The 27,325-nt window shown below is 44.9% G+C and overlaps 2 protein-coding genes across 2 annotated transcripts in view; one reads left to right on the top strand and one right to left on the bottom strand.

The window, feature by feature from the left end:
* Window positions 1-2,472, bottom strand: part of AVL9 (AVL9 cell migration associated) — a 39,084-nt gene extending 36,612 nt beyond the window's left edge. The window contains exon 1 of the mRNA XM_074150674.1: window positions 2,104-2,472. Within this exon, the coding sequence (XP_074006775.1) occupies window positions 2,104-2,169 (66 nt within the window). The 5' untranslated portion in view covers window positions 2,170-2,472. The remainder of the gene's footprint in view (window positions 1-2,103) is intronic.
* A 5,501-nt stretch (window positions 2,473-7,973) lies between these two features.
* Window positions 7,974-12,100, top strand: LSM5 (LSM5 homolog, U6 small nuclear RNA and mRNA degradation associated). The gene is made up of 5 exons (XM_074150649.1): window positions 7,974-8,028; window positions 8,522-8,617; window positions 8,851-8,878; window positions 9,532-9,604; window positions 10,731-12,100. The coding sequence occupies exons 1-5, from the start codon at window positions 7,983-7,985 to the stop codon at window positions 10,761-10,763; spliced, it is 276 nt and encodes a 91-aa protein (XP_074006750.1). The 5' UTR covers window positions 7,974-7,982; the 3' UTR covers window positions 10,764-12,100.
* Window positions 12,101-27,325: the final 15,225 nt, after the last annotated feature.

Raw genomic sequence — 27,325 nt, 5'->3', positions numbered from 1 at the left:
CTTAAAAAGAAAGCCACTTGTTTTTTTTTTTTTCCTCTTTTTTTTTTTTTTTTGTAGTGTTGTGTGATTCGTTATCAAGTTCCAGGCAGATTCGAGCTACTCTGTTTCTTTTACAGAGAAAGTAAATCAATCACTTATTCTTACAAAAGATGCAGGCATGATCTATCTTTAGTGAATGCCCATAGGACTCAGTCTACTTAGCTTCATGTTCTTAATTAATTCTTTCCTTCACAAATTCTCTAGAGCCCCGCATACTACTCATGTCAAACTCATTAGGCTATAGCTGCGCGGCTCCCTGCCTCCAGTTCTTTTAGGAAACTATTTCTATAGTTCAGTAACAAATCTGCTAAGTCAGAGGTAAAACATACTTAAAATTAGATTTCTGGTTATATTTCCCTTAGGAAGGACACCTGCGTGTTTGTGGTTCTTCCAAACTGTCGTTCTGTTCCTGCAGTTCTCTCTGTGACACAGCTACCCCATCCCCTTCCCCAACCACCTTCTTCTCCAACTTCTCCAGTTCATTTCTTGACATACTTAAAGACGACTTTGGTTCAGAGGTATTCCAGCCCCATTTATAACACCACCTGAAAATGTACTTCTTCAAATATTTTACTGGCAGCAAGATAAAATTCACCACTACTAATTTATAGTTTTGTTGTGGATTTTTTTTTTTTGCTTTGCACCAATGCATAATGTTATAAGTAAAGAAATACAGGCCCCAAAAGAAGAGCAGAAACAACAAAAGCCACCTCTGCTTTTGTCTTTAATCTATGTCTTTTCCAAGAAGCCAACAAGGTGAGGGTAAAAACACACTCTTCTTCCTCTAGACACCAAACTAACGCTCATCTCCTAACCGTCTTTGACAAGAAAGTGACTGATAAATATTGCAAACCTTGCAGCCTAGATGATCTAATTACTTTATAGGAACTGATCCTGCAAACATCCCCACGTGAACAGCCCTTGGACACCGTGAGGAGAAAGGATGCATTACAAAACCATGCAGATCTTTCAGAAAAAGAGATGGAAAAGCACCCACAACGAGTTACTTTGCTTCAGCCTCTGTTGCTATGAGGAATTGTTTCACATGTTACCGTGCTGTGCTTGTTTTGTTTCCTGAAGCATAAACAAAGAGTAATTTAACTCTCCGGTACCCTGGATTAAACGCGTCCAGGTCAGACCAATTCCCGCGTAACAACGACCACCACATTCATCGCTGTTTCGGCAATTTTTGTAAAGACTAAGAACGCTCCGGCAGAAAAAGACTCATTGCAAGTCCAGCACTTTATCCGTCTGCCTTTGTCACAGAGAAGAGGTTGTGTATGCAGAGCCCCACTGAGCATCACCAGCTCCTGCTTCAAGGGTTAAAAAAAAAAACAAACCACCAAACCAAACCCAAACCAGCATATAAAACACCTATGAAATACACAACATAGAACTGTACCCCACGAAGCAGTCGAGCGTTTATGAAACAAGGGAAGAGATGGGCAGATGAAACTTCAATCAAGGGCGGACCTACACCCCGGGGCCACCAGGCCCGATGTGTACAACCCGTACCTGCGGGAGTCCGACGCTGGGCCGGCAGGAATAGAAGGCAGATTATAAAAACGATTGGTTTTTCTCTTAATCCTCTGCCTGCACGCACGAAGGACGCTCGACTGGCAGTAGGTGGGGGTGCCATACCAGCATTCGCCGTCTCCCCAGGAAAAGGGGGGGGGGGGGACGGCGCGGAGCTCTCCCCGCCGGCCCCGCTCCGCCTCGGCCCCCGGCGGGAGCGGCGGGGCCGGGCCGGGCACAGTCACGTAGGCAGCTCGGTAACCATTAACCGCCCGGCGAGGGCTGAGTCACGGCCCCGGCCGGGCAGCCTCCGCCCCGGCCCCAGGGAACGGCCGCCCCGGCCAATGGCTGCCCTAACGCGCTTCGCCCGCTTCGAACCGGCCCGTTGAGATAAAGCGACGCCCTCCCCCCTCCACCATCAGACGCGCCCCCTCCCGCAGGGGCTCCAGCCTTCCCCACGGGGCCGCGGGCCCCGGGCCGCCCCGCCGCAGGCTGAGGAGGGGAGAGGGGAGGCGGGAGGCGGGCGGGGACGCGCCCCCTCCCCCTCACCTGGCAGCCCTTCTTGTGGTGGAAGCCGACCACCACGATGTGCAGCACTGGGCCCCGCTTCTCCATGGAGCCCCAGGGATGGCCGCTCCGGAGGATACCACCGTGCGACCGGCCTCTCGCTCCGCCCTCCCGCCGCCGAGGGTCCGGCAGGGACGCGGCCGCCTGCGCTTCCGCAGCGCCTCCTTCCCTCCCTTCTCTCCCCAGCGCCGCCGGGGCGGGGTTTGGCTGCGGCCCGTCCCCTTCGGAGCTGCCCCCGGCCGCGGGCAGCCGAGTGCGGGAGGGCGGTGGCGATTCTGCCGTCCTGCGCCGCGGGGAAGCTCCCCGGGAAGGCTCGCTTCGTGGAAGGGACTCACAGAAAAATCGGCTTCGTTTTATCCTGTGGCCAGAAAAAAAAAAACAAAACACCCCACATCGCGGGCGGGCGAGTGGAGCGGCCCGGGCCGGGGCAGCCCCAGGCCTTCCCGCCCCGCCTCAGCACCCCTGCGGGCACCGCCGCCAGCCGTGACTCCTTCTTCGGGTCGCCGTCTTTTCTGAGGAAAATCTTCTCTCAAAGCCTCCCCCTGAAGCGCAGGTGACAGCACATCCTTGGGGCTGCCGCCTTCCAGCGCGAGGTGGTGCAGATTAATTAGTGGCAGCACGGAATGAAGCCTGGGACGGTTTCAGCCCTGCTGTGGCAGGTTGGCTGCTGAAGGTTAAAAATGAGAAAAATCGAGTTAAGGCTTTTTCCGTTAGCGCTGCTCTGCTGCTAAACTTAAATGACGATACCCTAGAAAGGCAGGTCAAAGACTTGTCCAAGAGCACAGGCCAATTTAGGGTGAGAGAAAAAATTTTTAAAAAATCCTGTATCTTACTGCACTCAGACTGGCTCCCTCTTAACCTTTGTTACGATTCAGTTCTGCTTATTTAAATCAACAGCATTTGCTGGAGACTGTACTCATTTAATAATTAAGATTCTCGGTGGAAATCGGGGGAAGAGATTCTTTTTGAAAGAAGTATAAAAGGATGGTGCTGAAAGAAAATCTCATCACTAATACAGTACCCAGAGGCTCAAATTATAAAAATACAGCATGTAATTATGTATTGTTTTTCAGCTCCAACAGAAGTGCCATTAGAGAAAAAATACACTGTAGGGAACACGGGCTAAGCTGCACGGAACGATCCAGCTCTGGCAAATTAATGATTTCTTATTAGTTTTAGTGTGTAACTTTAGTATCATTTCAAAAAAGAAAAAGGTATGAAATATTGGCTGTTATCTCTTGCGGCAATGAGATGTCCCCCAAAAGATGCATGGGAATGTTTATAGCTCACGCGCAGTTCATTGAGGAAGGCGCAGTCTGGCATCGCTCTTACTGCTATGGATTTTGCATTATAGAGGCATCTCAGCGATACTGGTGGATAATGGTGGCTTGTGGCTTCTCTGAATAGGTTATTAGATATTATTTTTTTTTCTGCTTGAAATTTTCTTTACTGCTAAGGCAATTAAAAGGTTGGACTGACAACATCAGCCTGTTCTAGGAAAACTAGCTGGTTGACATAATCTATGGTTTTTTTCATAGCTCACACTGCCTGTATTTATGAGAAATGAAGGTGAGAGCTGCTATGGAACAGAAGCTCTTGGGAAAGTCTCAGCTGGAATTTTCCTAAAGGAATTTTCTTTCTCAGTATGTAGCTAACAAATAGCAATGAAAACCCAGCTCTACAGTTCCTCCATCACTCAGAGGTAATATTTTACTTAAGAACCACCAGCTATTGTATCATTACTACAGTAGTGGTGATTTGGCAGTCATTCTGCATTTCGTAGCAATAACAAGGAGCTCTCAGCTTGGCTGATGTGCAGTGAGGCTTCCTGGGGTGGGTAAGCTTTACCCGGACAGAATGATAGTTTATGTCTGAAAGAATCATCAGAAGTGAGCAGCGCCTGCGGTAGCTCTGTTCCATTTGTTCCATATAGCCCAGCTTCCCAAAGAGCAAAGCTGTGAGTTTGCAGAGGCAAGCGTGTCACTAAAAAAATAATCACTCTGGGATTTCTCTTAAGAAAAGCATAAATTAAGTCCTGGCGTGGATCTGAGGTTCATAAATCATTTCTTCTGGATGGCAATCTCGTTATGTGCCTGGAGTAGATTTTTTTTTTTCGGAAGCTCTTGTCCTAAATTTTAGGAAAACCGAATTGTATGCATTAAGAATCGTAGCATTAAGGATCATAACACTGGGATTACGATCTCTCACTTGGAAGCTTCTGTAAAAGAAATAGGAAAGAGAAAAGACTACAAAAGTATTGATTGGACATAAATTTAGTGAAGGTCTCACAATATTAAAAACTGGAGAACATTTTAAAAAGATAAAAATCGCAGATGTGAATAAAAATTTAGTGAAGGTCTCACAATATTAAAAACTGGAGAACATTTTAAAAAGATAAAAATCGCAGATGTGAATATAAAAACATAGAAAAATACCCATTAGTTAAGTAAACAAACAACCCCAAAAGTAGCATGAAGAACAAAGTGATTATGTGAAATACAGAAAAAAGAGAACACTGCCGTGTGAAGGGCTGTCCGTGTTCAGTATGGTGAATGAAATTGCACAAGAATTTCATTAATGCAGTGATTAGAAGAAGTTTACCCTCCCTGACTACAGCCGTCTTCCACATAGGGCAAAAATTACTTGGTTGTAGTTATTTTGGGGTAAGAGCGGGCGGCCCTTCCCTTCAGCGGGTGGCGGGTAGCGAGCAGTGGGGCCTGGGTGCAAGATGGCAGCTGACACCACCCCCAGCCCACCTCAGCCCCTCTTGCTTAGCGTGGGTCCGGCCGCTGTGTCCAGCGATATTGGCTGACAAAGGAGAAATCCTGAGGGGCCACGGGTGCGGGTGGGACAGGGCGGCCTCCTGGCCCCCTCAGTCAGGCTCTGCCCCAGGTGGCAGGGCCTCCCGCGGCTGGGGAGCCATGGCCAGGTGGGTCATCAGTGCTGGCCCTGCCCATGGCAGCGGAGAGGTGCTGGGACGTCCTGGCCCAGGCAGTGACAGGGGAGGTGGCTCCTTGCTTCCTCCTCCCATCTTTACACTCATGCTTGATATCACCATTTTTTGTTGAAAAAGGAGACAAAGTATTTGTTTAAAGATAATGTGCATACAACTCAGAGCCGGAAACCTCCCTGCCTGCCTCCTGACCTCCCTCCTCCCCTTCTTTTTGTATTTATGTGGCTGAAGACTGCTCTAGTTGTGTTTCCCTTGGGAAGGATGCGTGGCTGTGGTTCTAATGATTGTCATTCCATTCCTGCAGCAGTTCTCCCTGTGACACAGCTATCCCCTCCCCTTCCCCAACCACCTTTCTCTCTAGTCTCTGCAGTTATTTAAAGAAGACTTTGTTTCATAGATCTTTCCCCACCCCCCAACCCTGAGGCAGGCGAGGGCAAAACTGTGCTCTTCTACAGACACCCAACTAGCACTCATCTCCTAATGGTCTTTGACAAGAAAGTGACTTGATAAATATTGCAAACCTTGCAACCTAGGTGATTAATTCCTTCACAGGAACTGATCCTGCGAACATCCCCTTGTGAACAGCCCTTGGATACCCTGAGGAGAAAGGATGCATCTCAAAACTGTGCAGATCTTTCAGAAAAAGAGATGAAAGAGCACCCACAATGAGTTACTGCACTTCACTTCAGCCTCTCTTGGTATGAGGAATTTTTTCTGTGCTACCGTGCTTGTTTCGTTTCCTGAAACATTAGTGAAGATTAATTTAACTCTCTGGTACCTTGTATGGAATGTGTTCACGTTAGACCAGTTCTTGGGTAGCAATGGCCATCACATACATGACGCTTCTGGCAATTTTGGTATAGACTAAGAATGCTCCACAGAAGGAGACTGGTCGGCCTTCTCCCGCTTTCAGAAGAGAGGCTTCCAGGAGTGTGCAAGGCCACTGCTGTTTCAGGGGTACCTCAACTACAGCATTCAGTTCTCCAGCAACTGAAACGTATTGGACCATTTCAAAAAAGCAGCTTTCCAGAAATGTAAAACAAACAAAAAAAAGGCTAGCGAGTAGCTCTCGCCATTGAGACACCGACCTGCAATCTCTGAGGCTCAGCTAATGAGAGAACAGAAAGGGGGAGGAAACTGAAGGGAGAAGAATGAAAACAAACACAATTTTGTGTTAAACATTCAATTTAACATTCACTAACGTATGGTAGAAGCTCCGGGTATAAAATTCACTTTTGGTCATTGTGGGATAAGAACAGAAGAGTAGTGAAGAAGATTATGAACATGCTCGCATGACTTGCAGCTGGGGTGTAGAAAACCACATATATCCTATTACCTTCTGTACTTGACAAGTAGAACATTTGTGTTTAGATAACACAGGCCTGAGATAGAGTATGGAACATACCTGAGATTCCTGCTTGGCTGTGGGACCGATCAGAGCACAGCCTGCATGAATCTCTGATGGAACAGGTGAAAAGAGCAGGGCTGGTGACCCTCTGGCATGGACCGAGCCCCGCAGTGTCTGCGTCCTCGCCTGTGTGCCTCTGCCCTCCTGGGTGCCGCTTCGGGGCGATCCCTCGGTTGGCAAGGTAACAGAAATAAATATACTTTTTTTGCATTTTGATAAGATAGGGATGAGTGTCCCCACAAACAGGTGATAAAATACGGCTATGAGTGTCTCCACAAACAGGGAAGTTAATTTAAATTGCAAGAGTAAGATAACTGAAGGAAACAGGAGAGTTAATTGAAACTGCAGGACTAAGATAACCAAAAAATAGGGAAATTAACTGAAAATGCAAAAATTACACAATTATAAAACCACAAAAGTTACACTTTTATGGAATAGGCAGATCGAGAAGTCTGTACCTTCCAAGTACCTCAGCCAACGGGGAAAGGAAGAGGGTTACATGTGGCCGGGGAATTAGGATAAAATGGAGGCTGCGTCCTCCGGCAAATGGAGAGACCCCACAGGGAATGCCCCAGTGGACTCCCCCTTTATGCGAATCAAGTCTTTGCAGGACTCCTCTGTCTCCTTTGTGAACATCCACCTCTGGCTACAGGATTTTTTGCAGCATTTCATCCGTGGTTTTGTGACTGTTCCTGTTGCTGTGCCAGCTCACACGGCCGCTGTAATGACCTGCCCAGCACTTCTACACCCTCTGCTTGAGGAGGACGCGCCAGCTCCACAGTCCCGTCCACTCCAGCGCTGCTTCTCCCCGCTCTGCTCACAGCGAAGCGTTCCCCTGGAGATCTCAGCCAGGGCAGGTTGTATTTTACTACAGGAATGAAAATTCCAAGCACTGGGAGTTACCTGGGAGCTCACCACATTCCAGAGCCAAGCTAGAAGCCCTGTGACGTTCCTCCTTCCAAAGGTACTTGCATTTCTGGAGGCGGCGCCGTCCCCCGAGGCAGGGGACAGTTTCTTCGGGCTTGATTCTTCTGGAGTCTCCCCCATCGCAAAACGGGCGCTGAGTCTATCAGTTGAAATACCACTTTTATTTAATGCTGTGGCGTTAGAGGCTGTAGCGATAGGACGCGGGGTAATGGCTTCAAACTGAAAGAGGAGAGATTTAGATTAGATACTAGGAATTTTTTCCTGTGAGGGTGGTGAGACACTGGAACAGGTTGCCCAGGGAAGCTGTGGCTGCCCCATCCCTGGAGTGGTTCAAGGCCAGGCTGGATGGGGCTTTGAGGAACCTGCTCTAGTGGAGGTGTCCCTGCCCAGGGCAGGGGGGGTGGAACTCGATGATCTTTAAGGCCCCTTCCAACCTGACCCCCCCATTAGCACATAAACCAGCTCCGGAGGCCGGAGGGGAGGGGCGGGGCGACGGCTCTGGCATCGGCTCGTCGGGGCTGCCGGGCCGGTTTCCGCGGGAGGCGGCAGCGATTGGTCAGGTCTGGGTCCAAGATGGCGGCTAACGTGACCACCAACCCCTCTCAGCTCCTGCCGCTCGGTAACCGCTGCCGCCGCCGCAGTGTTTCTGCGCTCCCCGGGGCCTGGGCCTGGGCAGCTGGTTCCTGTGACCGGCGGGCAGGGAGGGAGGAAGGGAAGGGAAGGAAAGAAAAGAAGGAGGGAGAGGCCGTTTGCGGGCAGTTGTGTGTGGCGGGAAGCTCGAATGGGGCGGGCGGGGTGTGAGGGCGGGCGTCCGCCTCACGCCAGGCGGATGTTTCCTCGGCCGGGCCGGGGGTCTGTGGGGGTGAGGCGGCGTGGGACGGGGCTTGTCTGCGCCCTCGCTTCTGCTGGGGGCGGAGTGCCGCTGAGTCCGGCGGTGTTGGCCCACAAGCGAGATATCCTGAGGGGCCGGGGGTGCGGGTGGGACCCAGCCCCCTCCCGGCCCCCTCAGTCATGGCGATGTGAGGCGTTTGGTTCGAAAAATGTATCTTCTGTAAAACAACCTCTTATACCTTTCGATTTTTTTTTATTTTTTTTTTAAATCTTATTTGCAGAACTTGTGGACAAATGCATAGGTTCGCGCATCCATATTGTGATGAAGAGCGATAAAGAAATTGTGGGAACGCTTCTAGGGTTTGATGACTTTGTCAGTATCCTTTGATGGAAACGTGCAAGACCGTCCACTTTACACCTCAGCTCCATCCATTTATTGCTTTTGAGAGGTTCGAGGTCATTGGGTAGAACCTTTTTGCATAGATCAGTTGTATTAATCTGACATTTTTATTTTACAGATAAGATCACAGTTCAGTATAAAGTGAGAATAACTTTAAATATTTTGACTTTAAAATTCTGAGCCTTATTTTCCTTGAAACTGGATTTTCAGATATGGTGTTAGAAGATGTTACAGAATTGTAAGTATTATTTCTGCCTCTTGTTGTTGTTTAATGTTTGGTTTCCTGAGGAAAAATACTGTGTAAGATCTGTAAGCAAAGTAGTCTTATCTTTTTGGAATATTTGCCAGATGAATAGTTTATATCTTGGATTTACACTATAGAGGGCAATCTGTTCAGGACAGCCATGCCATAGAGTAGCTGTTGTGTGACCTATACTTGTTATAAGATTCCTAATTTGTAGTCTGAATTTTGTATGGGTTGTGTGTTGAACTTTCCAGGAGTTTGTTTGCTTTTGCATTTCCTTCAGGTCTAGGCAAAGATTTAAAAAGTTATCAGGCTTAAGGATATATATTTACTACTTTGTCCTGCCATGTTGCTATTTAAAACCTGTTTTGAGTATTGGTGGTATTCAAGGAATTGCCAGGACTTAGAGGGTAAATCTGTATCGTTATGTACTGAGCAGAAAAGTACAATGGATCTTTTTAGTTGCCAGGTAGCTTTCTTTACCCAGCTGGTCAATTTATCAAGGTTATGCAGCAGTGTGGCTAATTTTTTTGTTAGTTGCAACAAATATCATCTTAACGCAGAGATTTATGTCAGTTCTGTAATCAAAACTGGAATCGTTGTCCCTGGTTATGTGTTCTTACTTATTTTTTCTAATGCTGCTTCAGTGAGATTACACCTGAGGGCAGAAGAATCACAAAGCTAGACCAGATTTTGCTAAATGGAAATAACATAACAATGGTAAGTCATCATTGTTAAAAGGCTGCATGCATTTATTTTCTGTACCTGTAAATCAATCAGTAATTGAGTTCAACTACTTCAAGCTGAGTTTTCCAGGCAGTTCCATTACATAAGGTACTTTGAAGTAGCTTCCAGGGCATTCCATTTTAGATGTGGTGTTGGGGGATATGGTGTAGGGGAGAACTTTGTAGAGTGGGATTCATAGTTGGACTTGATGATCCCGAGGGTCTTTTCCAACCTGAATGATTCTATGTGTATGTATGAATGATGCATTTCGAAGCCTTTTTCTGCGTTGGTTATCGCTCTGCATCCTTAGAGGACAGTGCGTGTTCTGACCAGTTAAACTGGTGGTACACTGGCCTTGAGGCAGAAGCCTGTGAGTCTTAGAGTGCAAATTTTCAGCAAGACATAAATATATTTCTGTATTAGATCTCTTGTCTCTTTTGGGGACACATCTTCCCATGTCACGAGGACTATGTGCAAAGCTTCTTGTCTTTAGAAGTGCTCAGCTAATTATTAAGAACATATCAGTGAAATGAATGGTTATCCTCCTCTTTTTTTCCCCTTTATTCATATTTGGTTTTTTGTATTTATTTCTTGGTTGTTCAATTCTTTACTTTCTTCACAGTAGAATGTTACACTGACTTATGACCTGCTGCCTGTAGAAAGGTTCAGGCTCTTTATTAGTTTTTGGGCTCTGCTTAGCAATAGAAGCTGGAAAGAGGAAACCAGCTTCCTAGTATAGTGACAGTCTGGGGAAGAATCAGCAGTTGGAGAAATTCTTCATGAAAGGAAGCATGTTCTTTGTCCTCTTGAAAATGATCTGTAGTGTTTCTAGACTGAATCATCTCCTTGAAGTGAATAACAGGGACAAAAAGCTAAAATATGTGTTACCTGGGAACTCCTTTGTATTTTGTTAAACATTCTTTGTATTTTGAAGATACTTTTTGGCATGCGATTCTCTGGCACTAACTGACTTCCTCTGTTGGGAGAATCTAAAAACTACTTTCGGGGTCTACTATGAAGCCTGCATCTACTAAAATGCTGTCAAACAAGAACTGTCACATATGGGTTTGCAAAATTCAAATCTATGGCACTAACACGAAATTGTCTTACTCTTTTATAGCTGGTTCCTGGAGGAGAAGGACCTGAAGTATAAAATGATACAGTTGTCATCTATGAAGACATTTTTTTTTTATATATATATATATGTGTGTGTATGTGTATATATATATAAAAAAAAAAATCTAAATAGAGCTTTTGGGGCTATGGGTGTGGGTGGGTTTTGGTGCCGATTGTTTTGTTTTCACACTCTTGCAGTTGACATTTGATAAAAGTCAAGGATTTCCTGTCCAGGAAAGGTGCACTGCTAATGATAATGCCGACTTTGTAAGTTGAAATAATGACTTTTTTTTGTAAAGATGCAGTAATCTGTTCTGAATAAAAGGCTTTCTTTTTGTTAGTGACTGTGTTCTGTTATGTAAGCACACAAGTTAGGTAGTTTTATAACTGGTTGATGGAATGGAAAAATAACAGTTATTTTTCAGTTGCTGTCAGTCTTCAGGTTTTTCTACATCAGTTACATTTGTTTATGGCCAAGTTTACGTAAAGCACAAGATGTGAGCCAAGAGATCGCTATTCTTTGGAGTACAGGCAGGTACTAAGCTGGATCGTTTGTTTAACCACTGCTTCAGGCTGTGTCACCAGAAACCATGTGGCAGAGTGCTGTAGAATTCTGAAAGCACTTCAAAGTGGATGCATGTTTGGTGCTCAGCAGCCTTTGATTATGCTGGCCTTGAGGATCATCTCTCTTGGACTTCTTTTGCGTGATAGATATACTTTCTTATAGTAAAGGCACTGTAGTGGTATTTGGCAAGCACGGACAGACAGACCAGACCTATTTCTTTTTCAGGGGGTAAAAAAAAGAAAACAAAAACCACCAAAAAGAAGGCTGGCATTAAAACTTCTCGTTCATGTCAGTAGTGAGTCTGCTTTCACCACTAAGTGGTGCTGTGGATACTTAATTAAACTGGGAGCTGCCCATGACTGCTTAAGTAGTTCAGAGCAGTCATTTTAGAGTAAACGTTCTTTTGGCTGCGTCTGTTCTCTTGTGATATAAAAACTTGACAGATATACTACTTCAGGAGAATTTCTGTAAAGTTGCTGGTTTTATTTTGTCACGATGGCCAAAAGATAACTGATTCTAAATCATGTCTGCTGCAGCTTTTGCCTCCCCAGTAAGCTACTCAATGGATTTCTATCTATAAATGTCTTCGGAGAAGAATTGCAAGTGCCTGCTGTTACTGTAGACAGGCAGGGTCGAGTATAGGCTCACAGGGACAGGACGTGCTTTGTCTTCCTGTCACCAGAAGAAGAAATCCTTAATTTTTTCCACATCCTTATTTTTTGCTGACCTGTATTTGTGTTAGCAAGATTTTAAACTGACCCAAGTATTGCTGTTGCAAATGTTTCCATGTTTGTCTAAGAATTCTGATGAAATAAAAAAAAAAAATAAATGAAAGCACTAAATGTTTTATTGCTTGCCCTGTAACTATATAGGCTTTCCCTGTCTAATATCTGTTCCTTTTTTTCAAGATTCACCATATTTTTTTTGTCTACCATATGAAATGGAAAGAGATTTGTGGGTTACTGTTGGCTTTTAATAAATATTTTATCCCTGGGGAATGTCCCAGCAATTAATTCATAGAGTTTGGAATTGAAGTGATGGATATTTTGTGTGCCTGTGTTCAAATATTGATGCTAACACATCGTCATACAGTTCATGTTCATAGCTTTATGGGTACTTAAAGATAGACGATAGTCTTATTTTTTTTTAATAATGCTTAATCTTTTCCTCTTTGGCAAGAAAAAGCAGCTCTGCCTGGTTTTGTAGTACTTGCGGCTTCTCACTATTATCAGCGTTTAAAAAGGGGAAAGTCTGTATCGAGTACACAGTTATGATGTTGATTTTTAAAATCCTAAGTTGCAGAACAGCCTCAGGAAGAACATGTGTGGCTGAGAGTCTGTGGTGCAGCATTACTAACATTTGCTAAAAAAAGTTTTGAAGAATGAAGCATTCGCTTCATGAAAGATATTTGAGGACAATTTCTGAGCTGGTTTGTGCTTAGTCAGAGCTTTTACCTACTGTAGAAGGGGATAAGGTCCCTGTGGAAGCATAACCAGCTGGGCTGACAGTTCCCCTGGCATTGACTTAACTCGGTGGTTTTTGCTGAATGCTCATCCCACTTTTTAAATGTCCCAATACTCATTGTTTTCAGGGTAGTCTTCAGTAGTTCATTACATGGTTTGACTTTCCCAGCGGCTGGTGTGTGACAGGGGATGTGATACATCCACTCAATACCATGCCCTTTAGCCCAGGCGCCTATGAGATTATTTCAGAAATGAGTCCCCTTGTCTGACTTGATTCTCTCTGGCGTACCATGTCTCCACAAGACTTGTCTTTCAAGGCCTAAAACAGCGTTACAGGCAGTGGCATGAGACACAGCATATGTTTCCAGCCATCTGGTGGTTGCTTCCACCCTGGAAGTATTCAAGCCCGGGCTGGATGGGGCTTTGAGCAACCTGGTCTGGTGGGAGGTGTCCCTGCCCAGGGCAGGGGAGTTGGAACTCGATGATCTGTAAGGTCCCTTCCAACCCAAACCATTCTATGATTCTACAGCGTTGGTGGAAAGGCGATATAGTCAATTTGCCAGGCCTCGCCATGCTCATGTTTCAGCCACTGTCCTCCATACCACAAAGGTTTTGACTCTTTGGCTTGCTTAATTTCAGCACATTTCACATTCATGGATGACCTGTGCAATAATGTCCATAGTCAAACCCATGCCATGGGCATGAGCCCATCTATATGGTGCATCTCTTCCCTGAAGCGTCATGGGCCCACCGAGCTATGAATAATTCACCCTTACGTTGTTAGTCCAAGTCTGCTTGGGACGCTTCCTAGCAGCCTGCTCCACCTGCTGGTGGTTCTGATGTTCCTCAGTGGCCTGACTCTGGGGTTTATGGGCATCTATGTGATGTACCTTCACAGACAGTTTCCCTAGCCAGTCAGCTCTATCTTGCCACGGTTCAGCAGCCCGAATGGGTTTACCTCCGTGCTGCCAGTTGCTCTGCTTCCGCTGTTTTAACCAGCCCCGTAAAGCATGTGCTGCCATCCATGAGTCAGTAGAGAGATAAAGCACTGGCCGCTTTTCTCACTTAGCAATATCTAAAGCCGATTGGATGGCTTTCACTTCTGCAGACCGACTTGACTCGCCCACTCCCTTGGCTGCTTCCATGACTCGTTGAGTAGGAGTCCACACTGCAGCTTTCCACCCGCCCTGGGTTCCTACAATATGAAGAAATCCATCAGCGAGCAGCAGGTATTGCTTCTCATTTTCGGATAACTGAAGAGGTGGGGCCTCCTTAGCCCACACCACCCTCTCCTCTGGGGACCCTCAAAGTCTGTGGCTTGCAGCCAATCTGTGATCACTTCCAGAATTCCTGGATGATTTGGGTTCCCCGTTTGAGCTCGCTGAGTAATTAGTGCTACCTGCTTACTCCACGTCACACCAGTTGTGTGATGTGTGGAAGGAGTCTTCCCTTTAAACATCCAGTTCAACACTGGCAACCGAGGTGCCCGGAGGAGCTGTGCTTCCGTACCGATTACCTCCAGAGCAGCTCCAACTCCTTCGTGTGCTGCTAATATCCCTTTCTTAGTGATTTTATAGCGATCCTCTGATCCTCTATATGCTGGACTCCAAAACCCCAGGGGTCGGCCTCAGGTCTCTCCAGGTGCCCTTTGCCAGAGACTCCAGGTAGGGCCGTTGTCCCCAGCTGCAGTGTAGAGCACATTTTTTACCTCTCGTCCTGTTCGGACTGGCCCAAGGGCTACCGCATAATCAGTCTCCTGTTTAATCTGCTCAAAGGCTGACTGCTGCTCAGGGCCCCACCTAAATCATTCTTCTTTCCAGTCACTTCATGGAGAGGGCTCACAATCTGACTGTAACCAGGAATATGCATTCTCCAGAAACCCACAACGCCTAAAAAGCCTTGTGTTTCCTTTGTGTTAGTAGGTGGGGGCAGAGCTGTTATTTTACTAATCATGTCCATTGGGATCTGGTAATGCCCATATTGCCCTTTAATTCCCAAAAAGCGGATCTCTCGTGCAGGTCCCTTGACCTTACCTTATTTGATGGCAAAACCGGTTTCCGGAAGGATTTGAATTACCCTCTCCCCTTTCTCAAAAACTTCAGCTGTATTACCCCACCCGATGATGCCATCAATGTATTGCGGGTGTTCTGGAGCGCCAGCCTTCCCCAGCGCAGCCTGGATCCGTCCATGCAAATGGTGGGGCTGTGTTCCCACCCCTGGGGCGGTTGATTCCATGTGCCCTGGATGCCTCTCCAGTTATTATTGTTAATTGTTAATACAGTTATTGTAATTGTATTAACAATTGTAATGTATGTAACTGTATTAACAATTGTTAATTGTTAATACAGTTATTATCTCCAATTATTGTCCGACAGGGTTGCTGTGTGAGCCCCCCTTGCCTCTGCCCCCTGGGCAGTGCTGGGGCCTGCACGGCAGACGAGTTTCTTGGGGTAAACAAGATATAGTTGTTTTGAGAACCAAGGACGTACCTCCTTTGATGTTATATCAGGTACACAGGTGGTAGATACCTTGCAGCAAGCGAACTTTGAGACATTCTGGTTTCTGTCAGTTCTCACGTCCAGTTTCTCACAGTCGGCACGGGATCAATGTCTGTTGCGGGGACTGGTGGGGTCTGTGCGGGTGCTACGGATGCCACCAGGGCCAGCGGGGTTGCTACCGGATGTTTCCCTCTAGAGCAGATCCAGACAATGGAGAAGAAGCAGCCCGCAAAACTTAACACCACCAGCACGATGTTTGAAATGTCCCAAAGATATTCCAAATGCTCAAAACCTGTTGATACTGACTTCAGGGGAACACACAAGCTGAGGTGTAATTTCACACAATGACCCGCAGAGCGCTCCTGCCGTCCCGAGATGAGTTCCACCGTGGCCATTCCATCACGCAAGTGATAAAAAACAGAAAAATTACAAAAGACCCAATAGCATAAAAAATACCACCGCACAAAATAACATGGCAATGGCTTTAACTCCACGGCTAGAAACGATAAATTGCCCTGAACCAAACGGCGATGAAGTCTCCCGCAGCTAAGGTTTCCCTAAGATTTAAGAGAACGCAACTTTGGAATAAGGATTTACAAATGGCTTACAGTGATCTGCTGGGCTGACCTTTTGCAAGAAACTGAGCTGTTTGGCTTTCAAATGCTGTTTATGTAAATTCACTTACCTATGAGTAATCTCCTTCCGCTGTGTGTAACAAAGAAATAAATTTGCATATGTAGACATGTGCATGCGCGTACGTAATCGCAGGCGCACAGCTGAGGATGCTGTTTGTGTTTGGTGACCCTAGAAACGTAGGGGGGACAGCAACGGGGAAAGAGGAGCCTAGTGTTGCTCTTACAGAAGGTTGATCATTCGCCTTAAAATATTGTTCTTGACAAATGCTTGTCTAATTTATTTTTTAAAATTTCTTGTAATTATTACTACTGTTGCAAAGATTGCTATGGAGCCTATTTTTTGGGTTGTAATTCAAGGCCCGTTATTGTGTGTCCCGTGTGCAGCGGATGTACACAAAAGCTTTTCTTTTTATAGCTACCTTTTAGATGTTTAAACACTATTTCTTTTCAGCAATGCCCTCTCCAGGTTAAGCAGCTGTTTTTCAATTTATACTTTGAAGTCAGACTTTTGTAGATCATCGAGCGCCCTCTTGGACTTCCTGTAGACTCCCACCAGTTATACCACACCCTTCTTGAAATGCGGTACATCACCTGGAGGGTTCAACAGCTAATCCACGCAATTACAGTGCTGCAAAAACAATGTGTGGATGTACATGTGATTTGTGACGAAGAATCACCGAGCCTTTTAATTAGTGAAAAATGATACATAAAATACAGGTGTAAGAGCTGGCATACTGGTCTTCAAGCTTTCAGTGCGGCTCCATGGGCTTTGGGTGACTAAAGAAAAACACGAGGCACGGGAGAGAACAGCTGCTGGATCTTAGTGAAAGATGGTAAATGATTTGGAGAGGGGTTTTCAAAGTCAGAAATTAGGAGTCAGATACCCAGTTCCAAATTGCCTGCAAAATCTTCCCTCGCTTGTGCAACTTTGTGTTTTATATTGCCAGGCGGCTTCTATTTCCAAGTTACACGTGTGTGATAGGCAATGTAATGGTCTCATAATAATAGGCATAATGCAAGTCATGGAAAATGTCAACATTTGAAATAGAGCCGTGATAAATTATTAACGACTTATACAACTGTCACTTACCATGCCTTCCATGTTACAGCTCTCTTAATAATTGATGCTCTTTCCTCAGACTTTAAGCTGTGGTATCTGATTTTTGTTTCAGGGTGTGTTCTGAAGTTGCTGGTGGCACTGCCTTAGCCCTCTGGCTAAAAAGAGTAGTGTTTTTTATTTTTAGTAATTTGTGGATTATCAGTATGAACAGCAGTCAAACAACATTCTTTTCAAATCAGAAGAGAAGAAAGTTCCACCAGTTGGTCTTGGCTCCCTAATACCGAAGGTCTTTCTCACATTTATTGATCCTTTTGTATTTTGTATTTTTGTATTTCCTTGTTCAGGGTCAGTTGAAGACTGGAGTGAACTGTCAGATATTTGCAAACTGCTTGTAACTACAGAAAAGAGACTTCTTGACTCCCTTGTGTCATAAGTAGATATTGAAGAAATTGTAGGCTGCTCATCTCTCGAGTCAGAGAGAAGAATTAGATAGGAATGTGTTACTGGAAAATAAAATAGAACTGGGCCCCTTGAGACAGAAATGCGTTGATGAAATCATGTAATATTATTAATCAAGACATAGCGACTCTTTTATCAGCTAACACACAGATCCTATGCTACAATAACGTTTGTTCCAGGCAATTGTAGTCAGCCTCTCGAAGCAATGGATCTGCATAGCGCTTTGAAGTGAGGTGAAACAGCAAAAGCTATTTGGTCTCTTTGTGGTTCTTTTTGTGACCTTCTAAATGAAAGGTCTGACTATGTGAGCCCTAGTTCTGTGCTGTAGAAAACTGATCTGCTTTTCAAGCTGGGATTGTTCTGAAGTAGAACAAAGTATGAGAGACATGGTCTTGTCTTTTTGGTTGCTATCACATGTAATTTAAATATACTGTATAACAGCCAAATCTTTTGTTTTGTAAAACCTTCTTTTAACTGCGTAAAGCATGAATTTGCCCCATGAAGAGTTTCTTGTGTCCATGCACATTGCCAGGGTTTTACTGCTGAGGGAAATCCTAGCAACTGTAAACAACTAGATAATTCATCAGAACCTCAAACACAAATGTATCTCAAATAATTCTTGTACCATGGCTAGTCTAATGCACTAACGCTTTATGCTAGGAGCTCTTCCATAATGATCTATTTCTCATTTTATGGGGTAAACAATGAAAGAATTTCTTGAAATACCTAAAAGGAAATGTTGGATTAGAAAAGAGGAGAGGTGGCATGGGTTTTGAACTGTCTATGCGATAAACAGATTGTATTCCACTTCACAGAGGAAAGGGCTATTTTGGTTACGATACCAAAATATTTCTCTTCCACATCTGTAAGCTACACTAACAGTGATTATTTCACACTTAAAAGCTTAAAAGATCCTGAGAAGCTAATTTCAACGCTTAATGAAGGCTGCTTGGCTAACATGGTATTATTCCATCTGGGCAGTCTAGATTAACTCATACCTTTCTCAGTGACAACTGTTGAGCTGAAATTTTTCTTTTCATATATCTTGGATATCAGAAATGATAGGACTAAGTAAATTGTCAGAGGTTTGAATTTACAAGTCTAGTGAAGCTTTTAAGTGCCAGGTTGATGTTTTAAGAGCAGAAGAAACCCTACTGAATTCAAGTGGGACCTCGTTTTGTGTAACAGCACATCTGTAGACTCAACACTAGCTTAGAAATGCTGTACCTACGTGATGCAAAGCAGTGAAATTATGCAAAGTTGCTCTTCTAATTTCTTTTACGAATAAATTTCAAATGAGCTATTTGTCCTAGCAGATTCTGTGACGGTTCATGTACTGTTCCCATCCCATATAGCGTAAAACCTGTCATAAATATCAGATTGTAAGTTCTGGCTCAATCAAAAGAGATTTGCTTACACCTCATCAAGAGGAAATTTCAACTTCTAGATGATCCGGTAAGTGCACCGATCTAATGATAATGAAAATCCATCTACAGCTTCTACAGTTTGTTGGACTGAAGCCAGAATGTACAGTATCTTACAGGCACAAGCTTAGTTGTAACCAGCTGTTTTTACCGTATTGTAAGTAACTTTTTTGTCTCATGTTTGGTTTCAAAGTTATTGTGAACACGCTAAGCTGTGTGTATGCCCTAATGCAATACCTTCAGGAATTTGAAATGAGTATTGCTAACAACACAAGAAACCAGATTACTTCTGGCATGGCACTATAATTTACCCCAAAGCCATGGTAGGAGAATTTTGCCAGGAAGGACCAGGAACAGGAAGCCATGGTACTGCCAAATCACCTGTTTTCTTCACAAGCAGGGACAGGATTTTTCAGTAAGACTTGGCTAAATGAAACGTATAAGCGGGGAAGAATCTATTATTGAACGCAATGGAACTAATATTAAACTGAAGTAAATTTTTCACATAAAAAGTCAGTGTGTTTATGCTTGAAGTTTCAGATTGCATCAAAGGGAAGGTAGCTGTCACATTAATCAACAAGCATTTTCTAAGATGTATACTGAAAGAGGATGTATTTTTTTTTCTCAAAGGTTAAATTAGCAGTTCATGCCAACGGCAGGGGCAGCTTTAAAAGTGAAGTCCTTCACTATTTCCTGCTGAAGTCATCAATACTGTTAAGCCTTATAAACAGCTGAAATTTACACCAAATTTAAAGCTAATAGTTTCCTCTTGCAAAGACCTAACAGCACCTTGGGGAAAAGTTGCTGCCCTTTGAGATTAAAAGAGAATCACTCCTACAGAGAATAGCTGTATGTAATATACGCTTCTCTGCCTTATATGCTGGCTGTAGAACCCATGCTAACCTCAAGAAAAGCAAAGAGAGCATCTCCCAAGAGCATCTCTCTGCTGAGGAAAGGCTGAGGGACTTGGGTCTGTTTAGTCTGGAGAAGAGAAGACTGAGGAGGGATCTGATCAACGCCTATAAATACTTAAAGGGTGGGTGTCAGGAGGATGGGGCCAGTCTTTTTTCAGTGGTGCCCAGGGACAGGACAAGGGGGAACGGGCACAAACCAGAACATAAGAAGCTCTACCTAAACATGAGGAGGAACTTCTTTCCTGTGAGGGTGGCAGAGCCCTGGAAGAGGCTGCCCAGAGAGGTGGTGGAGTCTCCTTCTCTGGAGACATTCAAATCCCTCCTGGACACGTTCCTGTGGGACCTGCTCTGGGTGGACCTGCTTTGTCAGGGGGTTGGACTAGATGATCTCCAGAGGTCCCTTCCAACCCCACAGCATTCTGTGATTCTGTGAAACAAGTTCAGTGAGTTTTCTTTTAAGACCAATATGATGTGAAAGAGTAATTTTACAAGAACAACACTTCTCGGCTATCCTAAAAATGTTTGCTGTCTCATGTTAAACATTTAGCTGAAAGTCAGCTGTTATTCTCTGACAAACTCTGCTTGTCCTCTGCACTTACACAGGGATCGAGGGTAAAAACTGGTTCTAGCAGAGCTGTGAAAGTAAAGCTCTTGGGGAAGAGCTGTTTTAACTTTATCTGTTCCTGTTCAACAAAGAAGAGTCAACATTCTACTTGCAACTGATTTTTATGGTGTTTTTCTCCATTTTTCTCTTTACTTTTCTGACCTGCTGGAGTCTCCCAAAGGATGGGATGGTGCCAAGAGCATTCAGGCACAGCATATCCACTTTAGTTCAAATAATTGCCATGTGTTTCTTAGGCTGCTGCCTATAAAAAGCATTTCACTATGGCAATAGTCCCAAGCGACAAAGTGGATGGGTCTATTGGTTTAATTAAACCTCTCTTGCATTGCTGCTTTCCCCACACCATCCCCCAGCCAGCTTGTATCAAAAATCAAGTAACAAGGCAATCTTCAAATGGAAATGTTAGTGGGTTTTAAGGCAAGGAGAACTGTTATTTAATCTGCACTCCAGTACGCCATGAAAGAGATTTGTGCCAAGAAATTGCTAAATCAAACTTAGTGCGATTGTTGTTTATTATGCTAATGATTAGGGGTGAACTAAGTGATGTACCATTTGTACATCATGGTTGTACAAGTGTAAAGAAGTGGCTGAATTTCTGTATTTCATACCGGAAATTTCTGAATTTCTGAATTTCATACCGGATACACATTCTTTGATGCATATATATATATATAGCTAATATTCACATACTTAAGTAGCAACTTGTTCTAGCTTGTGTGCACAGGGGTTCAAATGACTCGATGCTGGGTACTGTAAATCTTTGGAGACATTAGTGCTGAAATTCTGAACCTGCAGAAGAGAGCCACCACCTTGAAATATTTGTTTTCTTCAAAGGAAAGACATCTACTAATACCACCAGTGCTGTTTAATCAGAATGTTACATTCTGGCATTTTCTTTTAATATCATCGCATAATGTTAGGATGACATTTCAGTTTTTCACAGATATTTCACAGTTCACAAAGAATGGGAAGCTCAGGATACCAAAAGTACAAAAGCTTTCTTTTAAAATATGAACATCTATAAGAAAACAGTAGGAAAACATCTAATGACAAAACTCTCGTTACAATATATCTTTGCTCCTCTTTGGTTATTTATGCCCCTTCTGTCAGTTCTCCAAAATCCTCCAAGCATTTTAATTGTGTGTGTTGGTTTGTGTGTTCTCTGCCTAAAATGACATGCACAGAACACAGAGTTGGTTTGTCTTATTTGAGGCTCGTGTAGCTAAATGTATGAGGGAATACCTCAGATCTAAGAGCTGCAATATAGACAGTTTACTTTATTAACAAAGATTTATTATTTAACCTATGCAGCTGTGTTCTTAGGGATTATGAGTCTCTGATCTCAGGAGTGTAATATGCACCTACGTAACAGCTCACTGCCGTTTGTGTTAGAGGAAATGACGCTTCATTCTTCACGTTTGAGTTCACTGTTGCTTCTGAATTTAATACAACGGTGGAAAATACAGTAATAGCGTGCATATGGATGAGACGTTGCAGGACAACATATAGGCAGAATGTAAAAATCATGGTTTACAACCTGCTGTTTTAGAAACTAAGAGTCAGACTGAAGTATCAGAAGATGCCTTTTTAAAAATCCTGTTACCGAACCCCACTTATTTGCATAAGTGGCTAAAGACTTATTTTTTTTAAATACCCCAGAACTGCCTCAGCCTGTTTTACTTGTCTAAATGTTACTCCGGCTGAGAAAGTAAGAAGCGAGTGGTTCTGCATGGCATCACAGTGAAGGTATCCGGGCATAAGGGAAATGAGGAGTTGGTGTCTGGAGAGGGGAACAGGGGCTTGGAGTGTGGCCTGCGTGCTCCTGGAAAAGGACTTCTCAAACTACCTACACCTAAAACATTCTTGAGCTCAACTGGGTTTTACCACTTCTAATAAATTCCAACTTTGGAGATGGAATTAACTTTTCACTCTGAAACTTGTTTTACAATAGATGAGATAAGGCCTGCAGCTAGATAAAAATCAGGTATTTTAAAAAAAATCACTTTAATAGCAATAATTGTTCTAAATAAATATATTCAAACTGCTTGGCCCATGAGAGTATAAATGTTCCTTGTCTTCCAAATTGTTCAGACCTGACAAAGGAATCCTCTAAAATGTTGACCAAAGACTAGAAATCATGATTGAAATAGTTTTCAGTGTAAAAGAAAATTAAAGTTAATCCATGTAAAAAGATTCCATTTGCTGGAAAATTTAGAATAGTTCCTTGCAGAACCTGTGAGCGTTAAGAGGCCGCTAGGTGTGAGGTGGGAGTGCTGCAAAGATGCACAGTCCAGGGAAATGCTGCGGTCGAGAGGATTTGTTTCTGTTGAATAGCGTGGCTTTAGGTTGCTGCTGAGCTGGTAATGGAGGGGGGAAAAGATCAGCCTGAGGGTGGGCTGTGCTCTTTAGGAGAGAGAAAAGCTGCGGATGGAGCAAGAATGCAAAGGCCCGATCCACCCTGTGTGAGGGACCTGGCTTTGCTGCTTAAAAGCCCGTTTAGTCAAACGCAGCCACTATACTATATGTACTGTATATGTTTTAGTACTTCTCCAGAGAGCTGTAATTAAAACGATTGGGCTGCTGGTGGAGCAGAATGAGTGCATTTTCTTCTCTCCCCTCCCCCGCCTTAGTCTTCCTGCCCCATGCGTGTTCTTTGGTTGCTGGGCAATGATACTCCTCCTTTGTATCAGGGGCAGCCTTTGGTGTCCCGTGTCTGCTGGTCCTGCCTCCTCCACGGATGGAATGGCGTATCTCCTGACACGAGGCTTGTCACCTGGCCAAGGGACAGGGCAGCTTGCTTCTCTGCTCCTCTGCTGGCAAGAGTTTGTGCTGCCGGGCAGGGCGCAACCCTGGCAGCTGACCGGAGGGAGGCAGGTATCCCTAACACTAGCTCTTCCGTGGACTCACCTAGCCTCATTGCCTGCTAGGTTGGGACTGGAATTTAGATAAATGCCTGATAAGAAATAAGTAACGCTGCAGTCTTTCCCGCACTGGGGCAGGAGTTTTTATTGCTTATTCCTACAAATCTTGCCACAAAACTTGCATTAGCTTTGCGTCTTTAAGCCCTTTACCCCTTTAGATTCAGGAAAATCTGGTAAAAAGTTAAAAAATGATGAGGAAATCAGCGATCCTATAGGCCTTATTTTCCTTTAAGCTGAAGTAAAGCAACAGAAGATGGTTTCAGGCAGAGCTGGAAACAGAACTCGGGTCTCGTCTGAGCTGACACCCTCTCCCCCCCCCCTAATTTAATCCCCTTCACATTTCAGCAAAAATAATCGGCTCTCAGTCTTTAACTCTGTAATAGCTGCTCCTACCGTTCCATTGGCATCACGACTGTTGGGCAGCTTTTACCCGGTGATTCACCAAAACTGAGTATTTGTCACGTACCCCCCCTGAAAATCCGAGATGTCCCAACTCGGGAACAAATTGTATGTCATTCTTTGGGCTGTGTGTGCAGGGCCCATGTCGGTGTCTGTAGCTGACGGGACTGAATGGAAATGCTGTATTTGGAACTTGCTGGTGATGCTATGAGGAAAAAAACCATGCATAGGGTTATACAGTTAAAGATGAAATTATGATGCCCACGTGCAATTTGGCTTCGTGTTGGGCTGGCAAGTTTAATTCTCACATTTCTTAGGATTTTCTACCTGCATTTCATAATTCTACAATGCTGTACATCACGAATACTTTCACTCCTTCAATTGAAAGCATTATCTTTTTTATAATCAATATTTAAATAACACAAACTGTCCCTTACCACGTACCAAAACTGAGGAAAACGAGGAGACCTTTCTTCTATAAGAAAGGTTAATACTTTTTATTTCCAGTCCCTTCTTCTCAGGCTTATGGGAAGTCCTTCCTGATCAAGCAACGTCCCCAGAGAGCAAGGCAGTCTCCACCTGACGCGCTACTTTGTGCTGAAATCGTTTTCCCTGCAAGGACAATCAAGAAGAAAATGCAGGTAGTGACATGGAGGCAAAAAAAAAAAAGAAAAAAAAAAAAAAGAATGGAGCGAGTGCAGAGGGTTAGAATGAACAGGCTGCGCGTGCTGTTGCTTCTTGCTTTCCAATGCATTAGTGGCACTGCTTTCATCCAGAAAGGGAAGGTCGCCCCAGCAAAGGAAATTCCCATTCCCAGCGTACTGCGTCAGCGTTGCGTTGCTGTGCAGCATGTGAAGCTGTAGCAGCGTGACAGGAGAGCGAAGCAGCGGGCGGCTCTGAGGAACAGAACTGTTTGGGGAAGGGCCGGATTCTCCCCAGCCCGCAATTCCATGACTTCTGTTCTCTGTAGCGATGTGGCCGGTTGTTACTTCTGTGTCGCTGAAGGGTTTGTGAAGAAAGGGAGACAATACGCTCAGGGAAGCGTATCTGTATTCTACTGTCATTTAAAACATCTAGGGAAATACATCTCCCAGTCCCATCGTGTGAGGGTGCTTAAATGCCTTTACAACTTGCAGGGCGCTGGTGAGGTTTTATGTTATCTGTTCTACAGATATGAAATTAAAGTCAGCTTTGGCAATGCCCACCAGCTGAGAACCGCCTCTGAATTGCACAAAACCCGCGCTGGTGATGCTGTTATTGTTGTTGGTTGCATCTACGGCAAACTCTGCCGGTGTAAGCTATCAGTATACAGGTAGTTGAGGTTGGAAGGCGTGAATGTATCTTTCTCAAACCACCCGAGGCGCAGCCGGTGCCGTGAACTCCCTGGTGCCCGTCGTTTTCCCCCGCCGCAGCCGACACGCGGCGGGAGGGGCTGTCTCCCCGGGGCGGGAAGGATGCTCCCCGCCGCGCCGGGAGCCGAGCTTTTCTTCCGGGCGGGGAAGGTGGGGCGGGAGCGGCGCTCCAGCCGCGGCCCGGGGCAGAGGCGGGGCGCGGCGGGGCTCAGCCGTGCGGCACCGGGCGGCCATGGGCTCCGTCCCCTCCGCCCTGGCCCGGCGGCGGCGCCCCCCGGCGCGGGTGGGAGCCCAGCCGCCCCCCGCCGCCCCGCCCCGCGCCCCGCCGCTGTCCGCGGTGCTGAAGCCCCACGGCGTGGGGGAGGAGGAGGAGGAGGAGGAGAAGGCGGGAGGCCCGGCGGAGCCCCCCGCGCCCCGCCGCAGCCCCGGCGGCCGTGAGTGTCTGCGGGACGGGGGGTGGGGGGGGGTCGGGTAACGCGGAACCGGCGGGGCTCCCCGCAACCACCGCCGGCGCCCCGCGGCCACCCCCGCTTCCTTGGCGCGGGGTTTGCCCGGGAGCAGCCCCCAGGGCAAGGGCAGGGGCTTCCCGAGGGGATGCAGGGGGAAAGCCCACGCTGGGACACCTTCTTCCTGTTACAGGCAGGAGTCGCGGGGGCTTGTTCAGAAGCAGAGTGCCCTTTGCTCTTGCCGTGTGATGTGGGGCCGGATTAATTGTGGGAAAGTAGATTGCTGGAAATTGCATTAAACTTTCCAGTTTTCTTATGCAGTGTCCAGGTATAGCTTTAGGATGAGGAACGAGCTTGGTAAGTGTTAGGAGTTTCTTCCTGGGATGCTGGCTCTTTGAAGTTGCTCCCTCAGTGCCAAAACTTACTCAGCTAAGATTTCTGATCTTATTGTGTGTGCCTGTGCAAAACTTTTCCCATTGCGGGCCTTCAGTTTCAAACCAGCATGCCCTACTTTTCAGATGATTTGAAATGATCAGTGTGTTTTATTGAGTCAGGAGTAATAAAAGCATAAGTCTGGATACTGCATTGGGTAAAAAATCCTTAATTAAGGAAGGAAATGCCTTAAGGCAGAGATGTAATCTCATATGAAAACAAACTTACATATTCAGGGAAGTAAATATGTTATTTATGCAGCTTAACATCAGCTTTCTCTTGCTCGTATACCTCCAGTTACATTAGGTGGCAGGTGAGTCTAATTGTTTAATGAGGCTTACTTCATAGCTTGCTTTTGTTATATCTACATGTTAGACCACACACATTATAAATCAATGAATTAACAAAGCTTAAGTGTCCTAATCTGACTTAACGAAAAGTGTGGCTCCTCACTTGTAAATGCAGGATCTCTCATCAGAAGACTTGACCATGGTGACCTTTTCATTCATACCATCTCTCCTTTCTTCCTATTTTAATATATACTGTTTATGACATTATGTGAGTTGGAGCAACTGTTTTTATGTCCCATCAATTTTTTATAAGTTACTGACTCATCGGTCTTTTCACTTCAGGTCCTGTAGTGTCTTCAGTGCAATGCACTTGATATATGATTAGTCTTATAATGCCAACATCACAAATTCCTCAAAAATTCAGAATACTATGGTCAGATCCCGAAGTGGTGTCATCTCTTGAAACAGATGTAATGATAGTGGTTGATAGCAATAATGTGCCATTAGGATTTCTCTAGTTATGCTTTCTTACTCTTCACTTAACAGGAAGAAAGAATAGGTACACTGGAATATGCCATCTACTGGGTCTAAGTTCTCTTTGCATCTGGCCAAGATGCTATTCACCTGGAATTTGAGTTGAAGGAATTAATTTCACATTAAAATAGATTTTAGAGCACTCAGCACTTTTTTTTTTTTTTCCTCTGAGTGGTTCATAGGTTGCAGACTTCAAATACTTTAATAATCTTGCTAAAGTGCATGACTAGTGTTGCAGTCATTTCAGTTAAGTGTTATTGCTGCGCTGAGCAATGGTACGCTGCTCGTACTTCCAAATGAATATTTAAGTTCACAGGGTGTTTGGTGTGGTTTAGCTGCACATTCTAGATCTAAATATTTCTCAGGATTGTTATTATCACCAATGATACCACCCTTTTTTCTGTTGCAGCCATTTGAAGTATTTTTTAAGGTATTCTTCTTGCTTATGCCAGGAACGTATACAGGTGTTAGCTAAACAGCGTCAAATGTAATAGGAAATAGGCTTCCTCACTTATGTTGTAACCCACATGATTAAACTTAGGAATGATGCCTTACACTGGCTGCAAAATTAAACAACTAGACATG

Source organism: Numenius arquata, chromosome 7 (assembly GCF_964106895.1).
Source record: "Numenius arquata chromosome 7, bNumArq3.hap1.1, whole genome shotgun sequence".
Taxonomy (NCBI): Eukaryota; Metazoa; Chordata; class Aves; order Charadriiformes; family Scolopacidae; genus Numenius; species Numenius arquata.
Note: the sequence above shows the minus strand (reverse complement) of the source record. Positions and strands in the feature narration are given on the sequence as shown.